This window comes from Pterocles gutturalis, unplaced genomic scaffold (genome assembly GCF_000699245.1).
Source record: "Pterocles gutturalis isolate BGI_N339 unplaced genomic scaffold, ASM69924v1 scaffold876, whole genome shotgun sequence".
NCBI lineage: Eukaryota > Metazoa > Chordata > Aves > Pterocliformes > Pteroclidae > Pterocles > Pterocles gutturalis.
Window position 1 is genome coordinate 107,856 of NW_010105183.1, and position 18,508 is coordinate 126,363.

The 18,508-nt window shown below is 40.0% G+C and overlaps 1 protein-coding gene across 1 annotated transcript in view; it reads left to right on the forward strand.

The window, feature by feature from the left end:
• LOC104471787 (cytosolic phospholipase A2 epsilon-like) overlaps nt 1-17,081 on the forward strand; it is a 31,250-nt gene extending 14,169 nt beyond the window's left edge. Inside the window, exons 6-20 of the mRNA XM_010087268.1 lie at nt 2,628-2,670; nt 3,272-3,335; nt 4,686-4,828; nt 4,982-5,071; nt 5,774-5,811; nt 7,289-7,424; nt 9,340-9,476; nt 10,611-10,833; nt 11,757-11,871; nt 12,602-12,739; nt 13,016-13,123; nt 14,021-14,212; nt 14,692-14,861; nt 15,840-16,026; nt 16,873-17,081. Coding sequence (XP_010085570.1) covers nt 2,628-2,670; nt 3,272-3,335; nt 4,686-4,828; nt 4,982-5,071; nt 5,774-5,811; nt 7,289-7,424; nt 9,340-9,476; nt 10,611-10,833; nt 11,757-11,871; nt 12,602-12,739; nt 13,016-13,123; nt 14,021-14,212; nt 14,692-14,861; nt 15,840-16,026; nt 16,873-17,081 — 1,993 coding nt within the window. The remainder of the gene's footprint in view (nt 1-2,627; nt 2,671-3,271; nt 3,336-4,685; nt 4,829-4,981; nt 5,072-5,773; nt 5,812-7,288; nt 7,425-9,339; nt 9,477-10,610; nt 10,834-11,756; nt 11,872-12,601; nt 12,740-13,015; nt 13,124-14,020; nt 14,213-14,691; nt 14,862-15,839; nt 16,027-16,872) is intronic.
• Nucleotides 17,082-18,508: the final 1,427 nt, after the last annotated feature.

Here is an 18,508-nt window from a genome sequence, read left to right on the forward strand (position 1 = left end):
TTGCTGATTAGCATGCTTTAGTGCTTTTTGTGTTATTTTCGGGTGATTATCAATGGTAACGTGGGCTTTCTCCCTTGTATTTCCACTGGTAGGGTCCAGCATCAGCATGAGCCTCTACGAGTTGCTACAGGGACGGAGTCTCGCTGGACTAGGTGGCTTCGCTCCCTCAATATCCCCTTCCCCTCTGACTTCTACTGAAACCCACATCTGATATTGAGGGGCCTCAAAGAGACTTCTGGTGAACTAAAAGGTATTTTGAATTTCCAAGGAGAGGTCTGAGGGCCGTAGACTATTTTCTGGCTCTGCTGAGCTTCTTTTTGGCCTCTTTCTATCTTTCAGATGTCCCAAGTTGAGGAGGCGCATCTCAAACAACTCTTAGAAGAATGAAGGACCACTTTTACACAACCTTTCATCTCAGCTCCCCTTCCCTTTTCTTTTTTTTTTTCAAATGTGAAAGACGATGTTCAAAACAAAGCCCACTTAATACTAATAAATGTAAATAGGTGTACAAAAAGTTGTATAAAAGTTAAATATTAATTATGGAACTGTGGCAAAAGCATTATTTTAGAAAATAAAACTCTTTTTTTTCTTTCTGTAGTTCTGCTTTGTTATTTTGCGAAATTTCGCCCATGTGTGGTGGGACCAGCAGATCGTGCTAGCCTATTGTCTACTAGCAGGGTAGACTGATCCATCAGGTGATCCATCAGGTACCAAACATACTGTTTGTGTCGGTTTTCGTGGCAGGAAGTCACAGGGCCTCAGGGACCACTGAGGGCAAAAGTTTTCACTCAAAGATGACAACCAAAAAAATCTTTGAGGTGAATACAGTTTCCTTTGTTGGAATAGCACCATCCCCCGTGCTTCTCAGAAAAGTAGCCTGCACTATGTGGAAGCTACTAAGTGAAGGGGAAGCTGGATCTGACATGAAAGAATACAGATTTTGTACATAGATATCAAAAAATCCAGATTCTCTGATGAAATGGAGCACAGTATTCCAAAGGAGAAGTGTAATACGAGAATCTGTGTGACTGTAACTTCCCATACACTATTGCTCTTTTCATTATAAACCAGGCATGATATAAAAAGGAGAATGTGACAGTTTCATGTGCACCAGGTGTTGGGAAGAGATTCCCAGGTTCACAGAGTCCACTGCAGTCTCAGACACCCCTTCGATACACATTAAATGAAGAAGAATGCCCAGGGTCTCTGTTCCTGGCTTCCCCCGCCACAGGCCATAATATGTTCCCAGTTCTCACAGCAAAAAACTGGGGTCTGCATCACAAACTGTGGTGGAGGAGAGGACAGCACTGTTAGTATGTGTAATGAGGGCTGTCTAATAGCAGGTCGGTTGCTAGGGAAATTACCAGCTAGTCCTGAGAAGTGGACATTTATTCAGTGCTCCAAAGACAGGCAAAATATTCAAAGATCCCTGCCAACCTGAACAGTAAGAGCTCTTCTGCATCCGGCTCAGCTGTGTCTCTAGCCACAGCTGATCTCCAAAGCTTCAGAGAAAGATGAGTGCTTTTGATCTTAAAATAAGTGTACGGATCATCAGGTTAAAAAAAATTAATTAAAAACATTAACCCCCCATGGCAGGGGGGTTGGAACTTGATGATCTTTAAGGTCCTTTCCAACCCAAACCATTCTATGATTCTATGATCTTATCCTGTAACCAGCAGAAGACTTGAAATCTGGGATATAAAAGTTGGAAGTGCAGTGTGGAGAGTAATGAACAAGTGACAGCATCTGGGCTTCCTTACAGGAGTGACTGCAGAGGTAACAACCCAAGAGGGACATCTCGGTCATAACTGTGAGACTACGCAGTATATAATCCATAGCTTGTGAAGTCTGAATAAACAGCTCATACTACCTGTAGCAGGTTGAGGAGTTGGTGCTCAGTCCTTATAATTTTATCTATGTATGTATTCCTTTTAGACTAACCTGGGTTATTAAGATACTGTATGAATTTACATCTGCAATTTAATAAAATGGTAAATTGTAAGATATCCTTAAGGAGACACTGCCTGATTTTTCTGAGAGAAAAATATTTAAGAATATAACAGTTGGTGTCTGGAGTATATGAACCCACTTCTGCCCCTAGATGGATAGGTGGAAGCACATCTACACATATAGTGATATATTAAAATCTCATGTGCGTTTTGCAAATCACTTTATAGAAGCAGGTACCATTTCTTCCACCATTATGGTAATTTTTGGAAAATTGGGTAAATCTAGGCAAGTGTATTAGTTTTTCAAGTACAAAACCTTTGGCCGAACTGTGTAATGATCAAAACAATCAAGATGGATGTAACAGCCTCTAGCCCACCTCAAACTCTGTATGTTATGTATCAGAATTCATGACATGGTTTACTAACATAAGTATGAACAACTATAGGAGTAAAAGCCCAGCTTCATATTCTGTCATGGGTGAATGGAAAAACTTTCAACACAGGTCGTCATCCAGAACTATGCTTGATAAAAGCTTTAAAGTATTTGTGAGTGAGAATCCTAAAGTCAGAAGTGTTGAAATTGATGGGGGGAAAATGAGTGATGTGTTAACTCATAGACTTAAATATTTGTCGGAGTTATCCCACCCATGACATTATATTTTCCTTTTTATTTTTCAGTCTGGAGTATCCTGATGGCATCATTACTAATGGAGTACTAGTGGTAATGTAAATTTCTGAGTCTTTCCTGTGCCTGCATAACAAGTGTTCATATTTTTAACTCTGGAAACTTTGAGCTGTGTCCTGAAGCCAGTACTATCAGCCACACTGTCCTACTGAGAAAAAGGGTCTGTTGTTGACACTAAGGACCACTGTTTTTCTAATACTCCAGCATGGTGCCATTTTCTGCAAAGGCACGCTATGAGACTGCTCTCAGCATGCGTCACCTACTTTCTTATATAAATTTGAATTTCCTACCCATTATTCACCCATTACAGCCAGAACTATCAGGGATTAATGAAGAAAGTGATAAACACTCATAAGAAGAGCCCTGTATCTCAATATGCCTATTATTTTGAATAGATCTCATATTGTTTACTTAACTGTCTCTCCAAGTTCAAGCAGCTCATGAGTTGTTCCTCTTCACCTTCAAACTTAGAAAAAATACTCTGTCACTATTGCCCTCGTGTTATCTGAAGACACAGCAGTAGATAAAAAATTGTGTTGCTCAATGGTCAGCTTAGAGGGGTTGGTTGAGAACATGATGAATCACTTGCAATGACATTTACACTTCTCTCAATCGTCATTTATCCTCTCTTGTACAGGCACGCGAGGTTTCCTGTTTGGAGGTTAGAGTGGATACGGGGAAGCTGAAGCAGCAATCCACAAGTGAGGTTATTGCTTCATTAACCTATTGGTTTTGTGTTGTGATTCAGTCGCTATAACAGATGTTGAAAAATTAATAATCTGTTGTGCATGTTACTCGAGCTGTGTCACATAATACTTAGGTTTGCCATGCCCCACCTTGCAGAAAGATTGTATCTGTCAAAATTCGAGCTAGTCAAATATTTAGTTCTAAGGCAAATCTTAAACTGATGCAAAAATAGAGTCATATATACTAGAATTAAAAAGTTGGGAAAAATTATTTTAGTTCTCTTTGTTCATTGCTTGTTCAAAATGAAAATTTTGAACCAAGTTGGACCTTCTTTTAAAATGTTCTTATAATTAAATTGATATGTAGAAATCTTATCCTGTATGTTTAATTTGGGTTTGTGTATGTACAAAGTTTCTGCACAGTCAGGGTTCTGAAAGAGATCTTTTTTTTTTTTTGGTTGCTTGAGCAAATATAATAGACTTAAGTTCCGAAGTTTAAATATAAAATTGTATCAAAGGGGTCTGCGCAAATTGCAAACCACCACCAAATCAAGACTTTGCCTGTAAAGTGCTGCTCTAATAAATATAGTAGGACTCTTCACTAGTCTTTAAGTTCATGCAAATAAACAGTAGCTGCTCATGGGTCAAATCTCAAAAAATCATGGCTGTTTTGAGATAATTAATGAGCAGAAAATTGACCTTTATGAACAAAATGGTAGCAATGGCCGAGTTGCATTATAGGAAGTTTCAGACTGAAATGTGACATGGGGAGGAAAGGTTAGGGACCTAAAATTTTATGCCTCTTGGCCCTGATCATGCAAGAGAACAGCAATACAATCTCTCTGTAAACGTAAAGGCTTTTCTCTACAAGGAACACAGCCTTTGGGTTGACAAGTTGTTTCAGTTTTGGTGGTGTGAGGGCACATGTCAAGTAGTCTGCTTGATTTTTGGGTTCAAATCATTTGACTATTGTAGCAGATAACATAAAATGTACACGATAAATTAGAACAGACTGATGTCAAATAAATGACTCTTATTCAATGTGAATAACTCAAAATGCCTTTCAACCGACAGTCCTTTAAATCTAAATCTTGGTTTTACCTATTTATGGAAAGCACTTACGAAATACCACGCTACAGTATTTAAAATATATGTGATTTCTGTATATTAATGATTTGTACAGATCTGTCAAGATGTTTTATATCACTTTTCAATCTGTTTCAGCCACCCAAAGTCTACTTAATCATTGTGGTGTAAGGAAAGTCACCCAAAAAGCATGCAGAGTAGAAGCAGATTTTATTTCGCGGTTATGTGTGTTTGCTTGGAATAGTTAAAATTCTCTTTATTCCTTGCCTCTATGTTTAGGTCAGGAGCTTACGTTTACAGTGAAAGGATCCCATGAAGGAAGCCAGAAGATTTTACTGGACTCTGACTCCAGCCTTAGGATCATCACATTTCACTGCTTCATAAATGAGCAGACAAGACTGGACATCACATTACCAGAAGAGGTACGTTCCCCTTCTGTATGTTACCATTAACCTCAATGAAGTTAGAAGAAATTAATGTAACCAGTGAACTGAACTAGCCCTCTTAGTAGGAGAAGTTCTAGAGATGACAAACCTTCAATGGGCACATCCCTACTGCTTTTTATGTTGTTACAGCTGGCAGATAAAAATGAAACAGAGAAATCCCAGGTCCTTTCTTTCCCTCTGAATTCACTCCCTTTGCAGAAGGAAATAATAGTAGAAGAGGTGAGTGCTCTGAACCTTTTGAAATAACTATTTTCAAAATGTGCTTAATATTGTCCTGCTAGAAATAAAGTTACCAAGTTAACAAAATCACTGTGTAAAATTGTACAGCTATTTATTGCAAATGTTAAAAAAATTAATTGTCACATTCACTTTTAAGCAAGCAGGTGTTAATAATTATCATAATACAAAAATCACTGCAAACTTGCATCCCAAAATTTGGATTAAGTGGTTTCAAGGAACAAAAATCACCATCATATGCACATGCATTCCAAAATTTCTTTTTGGGTATTGGGGTAATTCCAATTGGCTAGTAATTAAAAGAATAAATATCCAGAATATCAACTTAATTCATATCTTAACTTGCCTGAATATTGATATTGAGAGTGCTTTTATATGTAATTTTTTTTTTAATAAGATAACTTGTCTTTCTTGTTGCTCCTTCTAAGGGTGCACTCTGTGAGCTGGTGTGGTGTAACATGCCAGCCCGTGGCACACCAACCGCCCCAGACAGGCTTATTAGATAATAAAGAATTTGATTCCAGAGCGGGGAGTGAGACTTGGGTTGGTTGTACCAAAACAACATCCTTAGCCATAGGAGTTATTTGAGGATCTCCACTCTTACCGAATGAGTCTTGCCTGAGCCTGAAGGAAATAAATGTTCTAAAATTTGGTGGTAATCAGCTTCATTTTCTGGATTTCTAGGATCATTCCTTTCACTTGTGCTTGACAGCAAGGAAATGGTAAGATAGCCTCTTCTTGTCCTCTCATCCAGGATTACTGTAAACTAGCTATCTAGGTTTTTTCTATGGTAGGTGGAGAGCTGAGCACACGCTGCGTGAGTGCTTTGTCCTGTGCTCACGTGGTGCCCGAGGTAAGTGCAAGTCTGCCGCAGCTACAGGATCTTGCAGTTCAATATGAGTTTATGAGCCTTGGTAGGTTTCTTCGGAGTAAATTAACCTGTTTTGTGACTGCTATTCTTAGACATGAGTAAAACTGCACTGCTCATGTTTTAATTTTGTTTCCCATTTATGCCAATAGTCAAATCTGCGTACTGACTGAAATAAACTCTGTGCCTCTTTAGCTTTGCAAAGTCCCCAAAACAAACATAGGGCAGCCTGGCTTCTGCCCTTTCTCCTGCTTCAGTGGGCAGAATGGGAACTGAGACCTGACCGGCTGCTCCTCTGCCAGCCCACTCGCAGGGACAGAATTGCACCAGTGACAGGGAAAATTGAGGGCAATGAGGTTTTATGGTACAGCTGAAAACTCCGTATGGTTCACAGCATCCTGACTAGTGGGTGATATACAGAAGGGAAGCAAGGCGGATTTTTAGAGCATGGGAGCAGTTTGTGTAGATGAAATTCAGAGCATAAGAAGAAGAGCTACTTGCTCAGTCTCAGCCTGTAGCAAAATATATTGAAATGTAAATCTTTAATGTTTGTGAAATATTGGTGAAAATAATGTTCAGGATAGAGTTTGCAGCCACCAGAGGGTGATGTGACCCAGAAGATTTGGTCAATATTAAGTGCTCTTCTCCGTAACAAGTGTATTTGTGTTGTTGAAGGCATAAAATGTTAATTGTCATTTGACTGGTTTTGTACCTTTTTTTTCTGCAAATTTTTTGGCTTGTGCTTCACATTTCTCAAGGGAGAAAATTCAGTGTGGCTGCCCCTGGGGAAAAAATGATGGATATTCTTCTATATTTGCAAGATGAAGCTTGCAAATGTTTTTCTAGAAATCTGTTCAGCTCACAGGTGAAAGGCTGAGCAGGGGGTGATGCTACAGGACCTGCTCTGCAGGTCAAGCTCCATCACACGGTTCGTTAGGACCTTTACTTTACATACTGTTAGTGATCTCTGAACACCTGAGAACAGGTGATGGTGGCATCACTCAGTTTTACAGGATGTCACGGTAACAAAAAGGAACAGATACAGAAAAAATTACTCCTGAAATTACCCCTTTGGTGATCTTTGCCTGACTTGTGCCCACGTTCACAGGAAGTCTAAAGCACCTTGGAAACTCCCCTTCATCCTCACTACTACTCCTTGCTGGCGATAGAAACACTCCTTTTTTTTTTTTCCCTGTTCCTTGATCAATAGGCAGACTTGGAAACAGCTTGTTTTACAGATGATTTGTGGAGTTTACTGGCTACCTGCCCTACAGGTCTTGAAATCAGCTCTGAATGGCACGTGCGTTGATTTGTCCCACTGTCTGTTCCAGCTCAGGAGGCCTGGATGTGCGCTTGGGCTTTAACCTGTGCACAGAAGAGCAGAACTTCCTGCGGAAAAGGAAGAAATATGTTGCTGCTGCTCTGAAAAAGATTCTTCATTTGGAGGAGGATCTGAAAGAGCATGAGGCAAGACAATACAGTCCCTGGTAGCAACTCCTCTCTGGGCATTGGGGCCTGGCTCAAATTGAAAACACAAATAGAAAACTAGGGTAATTAATCCTGCTGTTCTGGGGCAGGCCTGGCCACCTAGGGCAAGAGATGGGCAAGAGAAGAAGCAGCTGGTTCACACAAGCAGGGTGGGGAAGGCAGGATAATGCCTTTATAGCCCCAAAAACTTCAATTCAACCCATTCCTGTTTATTCTTGATATTGCTCATGGGTCTCAGGAGGAAAATTTCTAGTGGGCAGACATGGAACAGCTGGTAGATGCTGCCTGGGAAATGGTGTGCCTTAGCTCAGTGACAGAGCCAAGGCAGCAGTCATGGCATTTATAAAGGATTTGGAGGGGAGGAAGCAAAAATTTTCACACGCACATCTGAATAAAAATACCTTGGGTGTGGTTTCTGCAGCAGAAAAGGTATTGTTGGGAAAACTGACTACTGGAATGAAACCGTAACGCTGGAAAAGAACACTGAATCTTACAGCATTGTGGACCTGTATGGATGAAATAGGTGATTAAAAGTGTAGGTTTGTCACTGTAGCCCCTGCTCCTACCTCTGTAATTCAGCCACAAGTTTTGTAACTGCTTCTGCTTACCTGGGTTGTTGAAAGTCAGAAAAGTACAAACATACCAACAGCAAGAATCCTTGTCATCTGACAATTAAAAGAAACAGTGCTGTGGATAAGACAGAGATTTAAAAAAAAAAAATATTTTGGATTTCACCGCAGAGAATAATAGAAGAAATAAGGTTTTCAGGAAAGCTGGAAAGAACATTTTTACACAGCTGTCCAAGTTTCCTGACACATAGAAGAGTAGTTGAGGTGGTAAGATCAAAACTATTTTTCAAAAAGGTCTAATTACTCTGTCTCTCCTATTCATATATTTAACTTCAAACATGTGGAAAAAAAATCCCCTCTACCTTTTTAACTGACTTACATTTGAACTGAAAAAAAATTATCATTATAATTTTAATTCATAATGAAAAGGTTAAAAAATGTAACAACCAAAATATAACTTTTTGAAATAATTCAAATTTTATTTAAGATGATCAGATTTTTCCTCTTTATTATTTTATGAAATTTCCTGCATTTTAAGTTCTCATTGAGTTTAGGGTAGGAAGAATATCTATTTTGTTGTTGTTGGTTTTTTTTTTTTTCAATTTCATAGAATGGGAGGGATAATTTCTTCAAGCTCTATTAGTTGACTTTAGATCGCTTGATGAAATTGGAAGCTAATACTTAAAAGGCATAAAGAGACATTTTTCCATAGGGCATCCAGGCATCCACGCAACTCAAGATACAAATGAAACCAAGGGGTGTACTTCATCAGGAAGAGATTAAGAGAAGAATAGTCTGTCTCTTCAACTACATTCGGAACTTGGGGAGGGGGGGAAGCCCTATTGATGATGGTGCTTCAGGACATAAAGTAATTAGTGACCTGAGGCCCGGAAGGCTTCCACAATTGTGTGGTCTGGCTGATTACAGGTTGCTGTGCGTTCTTCTGAGACGCTGGCCATTGTTAGAGGCAGAATCACGTATCTCTAATCTGCTCCGGCGTGGTAAATCCTGTATTTTTTATGATGGCTTCTAATAATACACTTTGAGAAGAATTCCAGGGTGATGAGGTTGATTTCCAATTATGTATTAAGTAAACAGCCTACCTCCCACCTGCTCTGGGTGGGTGAGATAAAAGCTTTCCCTATCCCATCAGTCAGGTGGCGGCAACAGAAACCTTTTGCAACAATCACATATTTTTTTCATGAAGTAAAGTCACTGCTTGCATTAATGCCTGTAACCTGTTATCTGATTTCTGCAGTAAAAAGGGTTGCTTGTCTCTAACACATGCATGGCTTTCACTCCTTCTGCCTCGCTGTGTTGAGCAGGTGCCGGTGGTGGCCATCACGACGACGGGAGGAGGGACAAGGTCGCTGACAGCGATGTACGGCAGCCTGCTGGGTCTCCAGAAACTCAATCTCTTAGACTGCATTTCCTACATTGGTGGTTTATCGGGTACCACATGGTGAGAATGACCCAAACCAGGTTTATCTTTGCGCTCTCTTTGCTCAGTGTTATTGAGTATTTGTACAGCACCATCAGCTTATATGGTATTTAGTAGATCAAAAGCATTTCCATTTTCCTCACAGTCTCCTCTGTGTCCACCCAGAGCAATGAAACAAAACATACTGAATAAGAGATCAATTGTCACATTCATCAACTGCTTTTGTCAGCACACTGACACAGTCTGTGCCTGATATTTTCATGTAAATGCTCTATTATCTTTTAATATTTTATCAATTATACCTTAGACTGAATGCAACGAATTTGTCTTTAGACTGGAAATTGAAGAAAGATGGGAAGAAGAATTTATGCCTGCCATTTGCTGGTTATTCTCACTTCCATTTTGGATTTAGAGTGCATCTCCCTCTGGTAAAAGGTGTATTTCGGGCTATTAGAGTTAATACTGTCACAGACAGTCCAACAAATGATGCCAGGTTACTGACCTCAGAGAGACTGCAGCTACAGCTGCTCATTATAAAGTGCTCCCTCCTCCCAGTGGGCATACGGCAGATGATGTCATATTTAAAATAACTTAAGTATTTAATCATGTGGGTTCCAGGTAGCTCCACTCCTCCACACCTCGTTGGAAGTGGAGAGAGGTCTTTATGCACTCAGCGTATGTCAGTTCTTTATCTATTTCAAGGAGACAAGTAAGAATGGTCATACCAGGACATGCCTAAGACCCAAGAACTGCCCAGTTCTCTCACTGGTAGGAGCCGGTAGCAGATACTGGTAACAAATATGAGACTAGAGCAAACTAGCAGTGGCTGCTCCATATGATACTTCCCACCTTCCAAGAAATGGATTTTCTGAGGACTTGTGCAGTCTTTGTATTTAACAGCCTTGGGTGGATTTTTTTTTTTTTCCCCTTGAGCTTCTCAGATAATTTTTGAGCCCACAAAAACTTTTACCATCAAGACCAAGAAAACTTGGAGGTTTTGTTTCCTCTTGCAATAAGAGTATTTCAGGTGTGTTTAATTTTCAGTTGTGAACCCTGTATGAATTGAGAAACAGGCAAGCAGGTTGCACAAAAGGTCTCTGAAGCCAAATCACAGCATTAGTTCTCTTTCATTATTTTCTTCTAATGATTCTTCAGGACAATGGCGAACTTATATGAAGATGCTAACTGGTCACAAAAATATCTGGAGGATGCAATTAAGGAAGCTCGCAAGCAAGTGACCAAATCCAAGATCTGCTGTTTTTCTTTGGATTGTCTTAAGTACTATTATAATGACCTGATGGAGAGGACTAAAGAAGGACACAACACTTCTTTCATAGACCTTTGGGGGCTTGTCATTGAATCCATGCTACACGATAAGGTATTACGCCTTTTTTTTCCAGAAACCTGATGAACTTCCATAGCTAGAAAGGAGAAGAAAATAAGTCCTGGGATGCCATTCAGTACTACTAATGCAAATAGCTAGTTTAGTGGTTGATTAAATCCTGTGTATTCAGAACCGTTATTAAAACACTACTCTTGCTTTAAAGTGATGTTTACCTTGAACAGAAGCAGCCATAGCATCACAGTCAAAGGTGTTTTTTCTTCTTAAAGAAAGAAAAATAATGAGAAAAAACAATATTTTGAAATGTAAGCTAATCACTTCAGACACAAATATTCTGATTAGAAGAGGCACTAAAAAAATTGAAATTATGCACTTTATTAGCATAAATTAATATATGCATCTATAAAGTGACTTAGTTATAGACTGCATATGGAGATGGTTCAAATAGCAGGAAAGACCGCTCTCTAAATATGTTACGAAGTTTTAAGAAAGAGCAATAGAAATGTTGGTACTTTAAAAATAGTATAACTTAAGTAGTTTCCTTCTGGTTTATATTTATACAAGGAGCTTTCAACTTGTCACGTACAACAAAATATGTTCTTGCATATGAACATACTTGCAAAATATATTAAAATATGAGAAACACTGTTCCCTGAGATCCAGCCAAGGAAAGTACCTTACCTTTCACTTAGCCACGTATTTCTTCCTGGGATTTTTTTTTTCCTTGTTGAATCTACAGTCAGCCTCTCTGCATATCTCTCGTCTCCAAGAACCCATATAGGGTGTAGCTTATGGGATACTTGCCAAGTTTGGAATATCCCACGGCTGATATTTCTGCACAATCCAGTGAGCTGAGAACAAGAAGGAGAACCTGGATAAAGCTCATAATTCGCACCTTATTATTTCAAATGCAAGTTGTTTTTAACTTCCTTCCATTAACCTTTTTTAATCAAAACCAGAAAGATGAGCATAGACTCTCAGACCAGCGGCAGGCCGTGGATAATGGTCAGAACCCATTGCCCATCTATGTGGCTATCAACCTCAAGCCCAGCTATAGTGCTCAGGCATTCAGAGGTAATGATTATGATCCAGATGTATTAATAACTTTATAATTTAAGTAACCTGAACTATGACTAAAAGCATGTAATCTGTTTTAATAATAGAACAGTCCTTTCATTCTAATTGCAAATAACCTTTTAAAATTTCACATCATAGTGAGTAACATTTAAAAATAAAAAATCCAGACATGTTTAGTGTTTAGAATTTGAGTTCTCTACTCCATATAAATAAATATATTTATACTGCAGAAGATATCAAACTCATAATTTATCCTACCCATGAAAACCTTGTAACAAAACTAATTCTTATCATGGTTTCATGTGGTCTTATTTTGAACAATTAAAGAGAAAGCTATGAATTTTTCCAGTGTCAGGAAAATCACTATTTTTTCTAGTATTAGTTTTTACAATGTTTGCTTAGAATGAACAGCTGAGTGCATGAAACCAGGTGAATGTCACGGGTGCCCTTAAGGCAAAAAGCTGTAACTGAGCCATACATGCTTTTGGGTAAGGTTATCTGCACAGAACGCCTGTGGTTTCATTCAGACCAGGGCTTTTATGCTGGATATCACTGTATCAAAAGATGTATATTCTCTCAGGGCAATAGCACTGCTATAGGTGCTGAGCAGTATGTTGTGAACTAGACAGTGTCTTTCTGATGATTTGTTCCTGCTCTCTAGTACTCCTCTGCTTAGCAATAGTTAACAGATTGGTGCTTTTTCATGGTCTGGCTGCTGTCACCATAGAGTGGTTGGAGTTCACTCCCTATGAAGTCGGTCTCCTGAAATATGGGGCGTCTATTCGCGCAGAGCATTTTGGAAGTGAATTCTTTATGGGAAGGCTGGTGAAGAAGCTCTCGGAGGCTCGGATCTGCTACATGCAAGGTGACTATTGCTTAGAGGGAAAGGTGGCCTACTTGAGAGGGAGCTGGTGTGAATGAGCACGTGGTCTGTGATGGACAGCCCTGGGAAGGTGTCAGCAAACAGGTTGAACAGGTGTGAGTTTGCATGAGCAAGGACATATTTAGGAAGTGTGCCCACAAAGATATCCATCCAGACAGAAAGGAAGTATCCAAGGGGAAGGACTGAAGGAATGTATCAATTAAAATTCTTCCAAGGCTACTTCATCGATCAGTTTCTATTCTCTCTTTTGCATTACAGGCATGTGGAGTAGTATATTTTCCATAGATGTGATGTACGTCTGGAATTTGGCTACCGATTCAGAGGACTTCTGGTTTAGATGGACCAGAGACAGAGTAAAAGATATTGGTGAGATGTTTTTGTGTTGTGGTGTATTTTGTTTGTTTGGGTATTTTTGGTTGTTGGTGGGGTTTTTTTGTTTGTGTGGTTTGGTGTTGTTTTTTTTTTTTTACCACTGGTATATATTGCTTATATTCTGTTCTGAGGTCTAACACCTAAAGAGATGCTGTCAAAGGCAGGGAGAGAGAGATGAGGAGGGAGAAGCAGAGATGTCAGCTAGGAGTTTTTTCTGCCTCATTTAGAACAACTGAACGGTGCTTCTTTGGCAAAGCTGTGCCTTTTTCTAAAGGACTTACAGACACAAAACCAGTCTCCAGCAGACATGTAAAAATCACGGTGTATTAAGAACACATCTTAAGATTGTTAGGTTAGGACGTGGTCCTCCTTGGCCGCCAATACTGTCAGCAGAAAGGACATCTCTTGCAGAGGGCTGTTTTCTCCGCTAAACCGCCCATGGAGACAGCTACCTCTGGCGGTTAATTGCCCAAGGAACCTGGAGTGACTGGCCTCCTAACTTAGCTGATGTTTGCAGCTGGGTGGTACTCACATGCTTTCTGAAGGTGTCCTGTTCAAAGGCCAGTGTTGTCCTCCTGCACCTTTTGGGGCTTGGCTCTCCGCTGTACCGCGCGCTGCGGCAGAGGTGGGCATCGCTCGAGGAAGGCTGGCGTGGGAGGTGGTGCTTACTGCCTGGCAGCTTGCTGCCTGCAGGGTAGCTGTCATCTAATTCACCGTGTAATGCTGAGTTTTATTTGGTAGCATAGACCTTACAGGCTTATAACGATGTTCGATTTACCTTTGGGGTGGGATATAGTGACAACTGTGTTTATTTGTTACTCAATTTTTAAAAATATTGATCATTTCAGAAAACTGTCCTGAACTCAGAACTTCCTCTTTCCTTTTTTGCAGCGGAAGAACCCTTTCTGGCCACGAATCCCTATGAGGTAGACACATGTCTATTTACTCCCTCGAGTGCGCTCTCCTGTGCTCTGCGAGATGTCTTAACAGGACGCCCAACCATTGCACAGTATCCTAATTTTATCAGAGGCTTCCAGATGCATAGCAATTACCTGGAGAGTGAAGGATTTTCCACCTGGAAAGGCACAGTAACACAGCATGTTTTTCAGTGACAATTTGAGGAGGTTTAGGTTTGGGAATTCATTTAGGATTTCCAATGAGGAGGAAGAGACAAGACTGACTTCTTTGGAAATTCCACTCTCCCTTCCACAAATGGAAGCCCTAGAAGCCAGATTTGAACAGCATTTCATTTTTGGAAGGGATTGAGAGGTGAAATTGAATTTAGTTGTCTGGGGATTGTGTTCCAGTGGACAAGGTTGAGCTCGGCCTGAGGAGGCAGGAGGGATCTCATTAGGGTCAAAGCTGCTTGAGGTGTCCAGGAAGGAAGGAAAGAAAAAGCTGTGGTGTGTCACTTACTTCTGTAAATCAGTGCTGCTAGTAAGTCAAAGGAATGCAGGGAAAATGGGGGGGTGAAATTCTCCATTCTTACCTCTTTAACTTTCTGCAGAGGAGCAGTCAGTCATGTTTTTTATTTGTTGTAATGAGAAATGTTTGTGTTTCAGACACAGTGATAGACTCCTCCCCAAATAAACTGATGGAAACAGCAGACGATGAGCTCTCCCTGGTTGATACTGGTTTTTTCATCAACACCAGCTACCCACCACTTCTGAGATCCAAGAGGGAGGTGGATGTCATCCTGCATTTAAATTACAGTGGAGGGTCCCAGACGCTGGTAAGAAAAGCCATGACATCGCAGATGTTTTTTCTTCATCGTCTTTTGGTCTCTAGCACTTGTCAGTTAAACCAACTAACTTTCCAGTACTGGAATGGGAATTAGATTATTATTATATGATTTATTATTTAGATTACTAGGTGATTTATTTCTCAGTAACTAAGGATATTAGAAGACAGTGATGGATATAGGCATTTTAAAATCATCAAGGTCTTCACTGCTGTGGATCCAAGAGAGTGGAGGTCTGATGCAGATTTTGGTTATCCCTGAACTAAGCAAGTTACAGAGGCAGTGGAGAGTCCTGACAATATTTTAACAGATTAAATGGGAAAACCTGTGTGTCTCTGGGCCTGTTTTTCTCATATTAGTCTTAGGGAATGTACTGGCTGATGCTAGACTTGATTAATAATGAAAAATAATATAATTAGGGTTGCATACATAATGAGAATAATATAAAAATAAACATAGGTTTACAGTAAATATGTCTGTTAAAGTTTTTTTTAATGAGATCATAAGGTGTGTTGATAAATGTATTTGTTAGTAGGGCATCATTATCAACCAATCACAAACTGCAGAGGACAGAAAAATTGGGAAAGTGTCAGATAATGAAGTCAAGGCAATGACACACAATAATCTGGACTGATCTGTTCCTTCTCCATTCTTGCAGTTTCTTTGCCTTCCCCTTCTGAACCTGTTTCATTGGAATTATAAAAAGCAGTCCTCTGGGTTTTGGTTCCATTTGCAAACTCAAAGTGACTGGTTTATTGTTTTGCTTAAAGCAATGTGGAAAACAAGACAAGCTGCAGTGGCTGGTGTGGTTATGACTGTTTCCATCTGAAACTTGAATCTTTCTCTGGGAAGATGTTAAGCCTTAGAATATTCATTTTAGCTGCTGGAGTTCAAAGAATCCCGGTCTCTGGATATTTTTTTAGTTTTTATTCTTTGTATTGATTTTATTTATTTTATTCATTCATCCAGCCTCTGGAACAGATTGCAAAGTACATCTCGGGGCAAGGAATCCCATTTCCCAAAATTGAGATAAGTGAGGAAGACAAGGAAAACTTGAAGGAGTGCTATGTGTTTGAAGATGCTGACAGTCCACAAGCTCCAACAGTGCTCTTTTTCCCCCTAGTAAACGACACCTTCAAGAAATATAAAGCTCCTGGTGAGTCACCTGCAGCTAGCAATTTTAATAAAAAGTCACTTGCCTAGTGTCTCCTCTCCGTTTCACGTCTAATGTCTCACTATCATCTCTGACCTTGTTCCCAGTGCCGGCATTATCACAGTCTTATCATGGACAAAAATAACTGGTCTGCCTCAGGACGTCTGAACCAGGACAACTCCAGAAGCTTTCCTAATACGTTTGAGATTAAAATATGCATTTAATCCACAGGATTTACTAGAGATAGGGTGAAGTTAAAACTCCCGAAATACATAGAGCAAGGGTGGCAGGTCCTCAACACAAGCTGTTATACTCTACAAGTGTGCACTTGTCATGCACTGCGGCTTGCAAACAGAGATGGAGGCAAAACCTTCTGGGAGTTTTGGTGGTAGCCCGTTCATATATTTAAAAGTAATCTCACAGATTGAGGGCTGAGTGAACAGAGGTCTTTGTTTTTAATATGAACTATGTCCTCTGTCTGAGTGCCATCATTTCTCCTGATCTTTCAGTGAGAGGGTGTTATTTCATCCTGTACAAGAGTGTTTTGTTTTCATTTTGCTGGTGCTTTTCTAGTTTGGGTAACAAAGACTTTATGTTGTCCAAGGAATGGTCTACAAGCACTGCTGCTGGTGGTCAGTGTTGTTCTCATTCCCAGCTGTTTGGATTGACATAATTTTTGGACAGAGGCTGAAGAATATGGTGCTACTAGACTACTTTTACGTTCCTCTGGCAAATCACAGCATTCCCTCCAAATCTCCCTTTTCTACCTTTAATTACTTAAATGACTGATATGAGCCACATACTGCGAGGAAAACTTATTGGTGCATCTCCTTGTGGTTTGTCCCTCAGGTGTGGAAAGGACTCCTGAAGAGATGGCTGAAGGCAAAGTTGATGTCTCTAGTGTCCTCTCCCCATTTACAACAAGGGAAGTGTGTTTCAGTGAAAAGAATTTTGACAAGCTGGTGAAACTGACTGATTACAATGTCCTGAATAATGAGAAGTTGATCATTGAGGCCTTGCGCTTGGCAGTGGCACGGAGGAAGCAGCGGAATTATTAGCCTCTGCCTGCTGGCTTTAACCTTCCACGTATTATTTCTTGGGTTGTCTATTATCTGGCAAGATGAAGATGTTTGATGCTTGGCAGTGTTACTTGCGGTAGAAATCGCATCATCCTGAGAATGTGCTCGACTCCATCCTATTTAAGTGACTGTTCATGTGGACAGATTGGAATTTATCAGTGGTTTAATCCAAACTTCAAAGCAGCAAATTTGTGTTTAGTTTTTTTTACCTCATTACTTTACCAATTGATATGTATGTTCTGTATAAATTAATACAGTGTCATGTAAGATAATGTAATATAAAAAATGTGAATCAAACCAGTATTTATATGTTTCTTTTCTGTTTGGTGGAACAGCAATCCCTTGCACTGGAATTTCTCTGGTAAATAGCTAATCCATTGTGTTGGTCTTAATTATCTTAATTATTGATGCACTGAAGGTTGTCATCTCCGATTTGATCGTCTGTCTGCTGTGAGGTTTTTATTTAACTGGCTTTCTTCTCTAATCTTTGAAAATAAGTTTCTTCAGTTACTATCAGTGTTGTGAAAATCTATACAGTTGATTACATCAATAAAAAATACGCCTGAATTAGGTCAACTTTGTTTCACATGGTCAAAAAAATACTCTGAGCTGCTATTCACAGAACCACCTATATTCAGCCTGAGTAGTAGTCATGTTGCCCAACTTTCCTTTCATTTTCTCTTGGAGTTGCTGCTGACTGGCCTGTCTCACTCATCTTCCCCTGCCTTGACTGTTCCCGAAAGATTACCCTGCACTGCAGAGCTGGGGTACAGGAAGAGGCTGGTCACAGCAGCTCAGAAAATGCTTGGGATTATCTTCCTTTTGATAATAAAAGGCTCCTGCTGTTGCAGTGAACTTCAGACTGAGTCACCAGGGCAGCATTGGTGTTGGGATCAGAGTCTTGATTATGCTTAGAAGAGACAAATTTGTTTGTATGGAACAAAGTTCTAGGAAATGGGTGGGAGAGGAAGATTTCTATGGAAAAAACATCTGGTGGTGTATGCTAGAGCAATGTGGGTGGTGGAAGAGGAGGAGGGGGCCGTATTTTTCACCTGTGAGAATGTTCATTGTGTTCATGCACCTGAAACACTTCACAGGGCACACTATAACCCTGTTTCTAGGTACAGTGTTGCATCTTTTAATCTAGATTATTAGCCCTTCATGTGCGAGGCAGCTGCAATTGTGGTTCAGCTCCAGAACAGTAGAACGGCAGCTCCTGGGATCCCTCTGGGTCTTTTCCAGAGAGATCTTTGGGTTCACTCCCATGGTTTCTAGACCCTTTCTGCTGGAAATGATACCGAGCAAGATGGAAACGTTTTCAGTCTATTTTACAGTGGAAACTTACTCAACAGGATGGAAAAAAGCCAGATAGGTGCATGACACAGTCTGAGCTGGATTAATCCTGC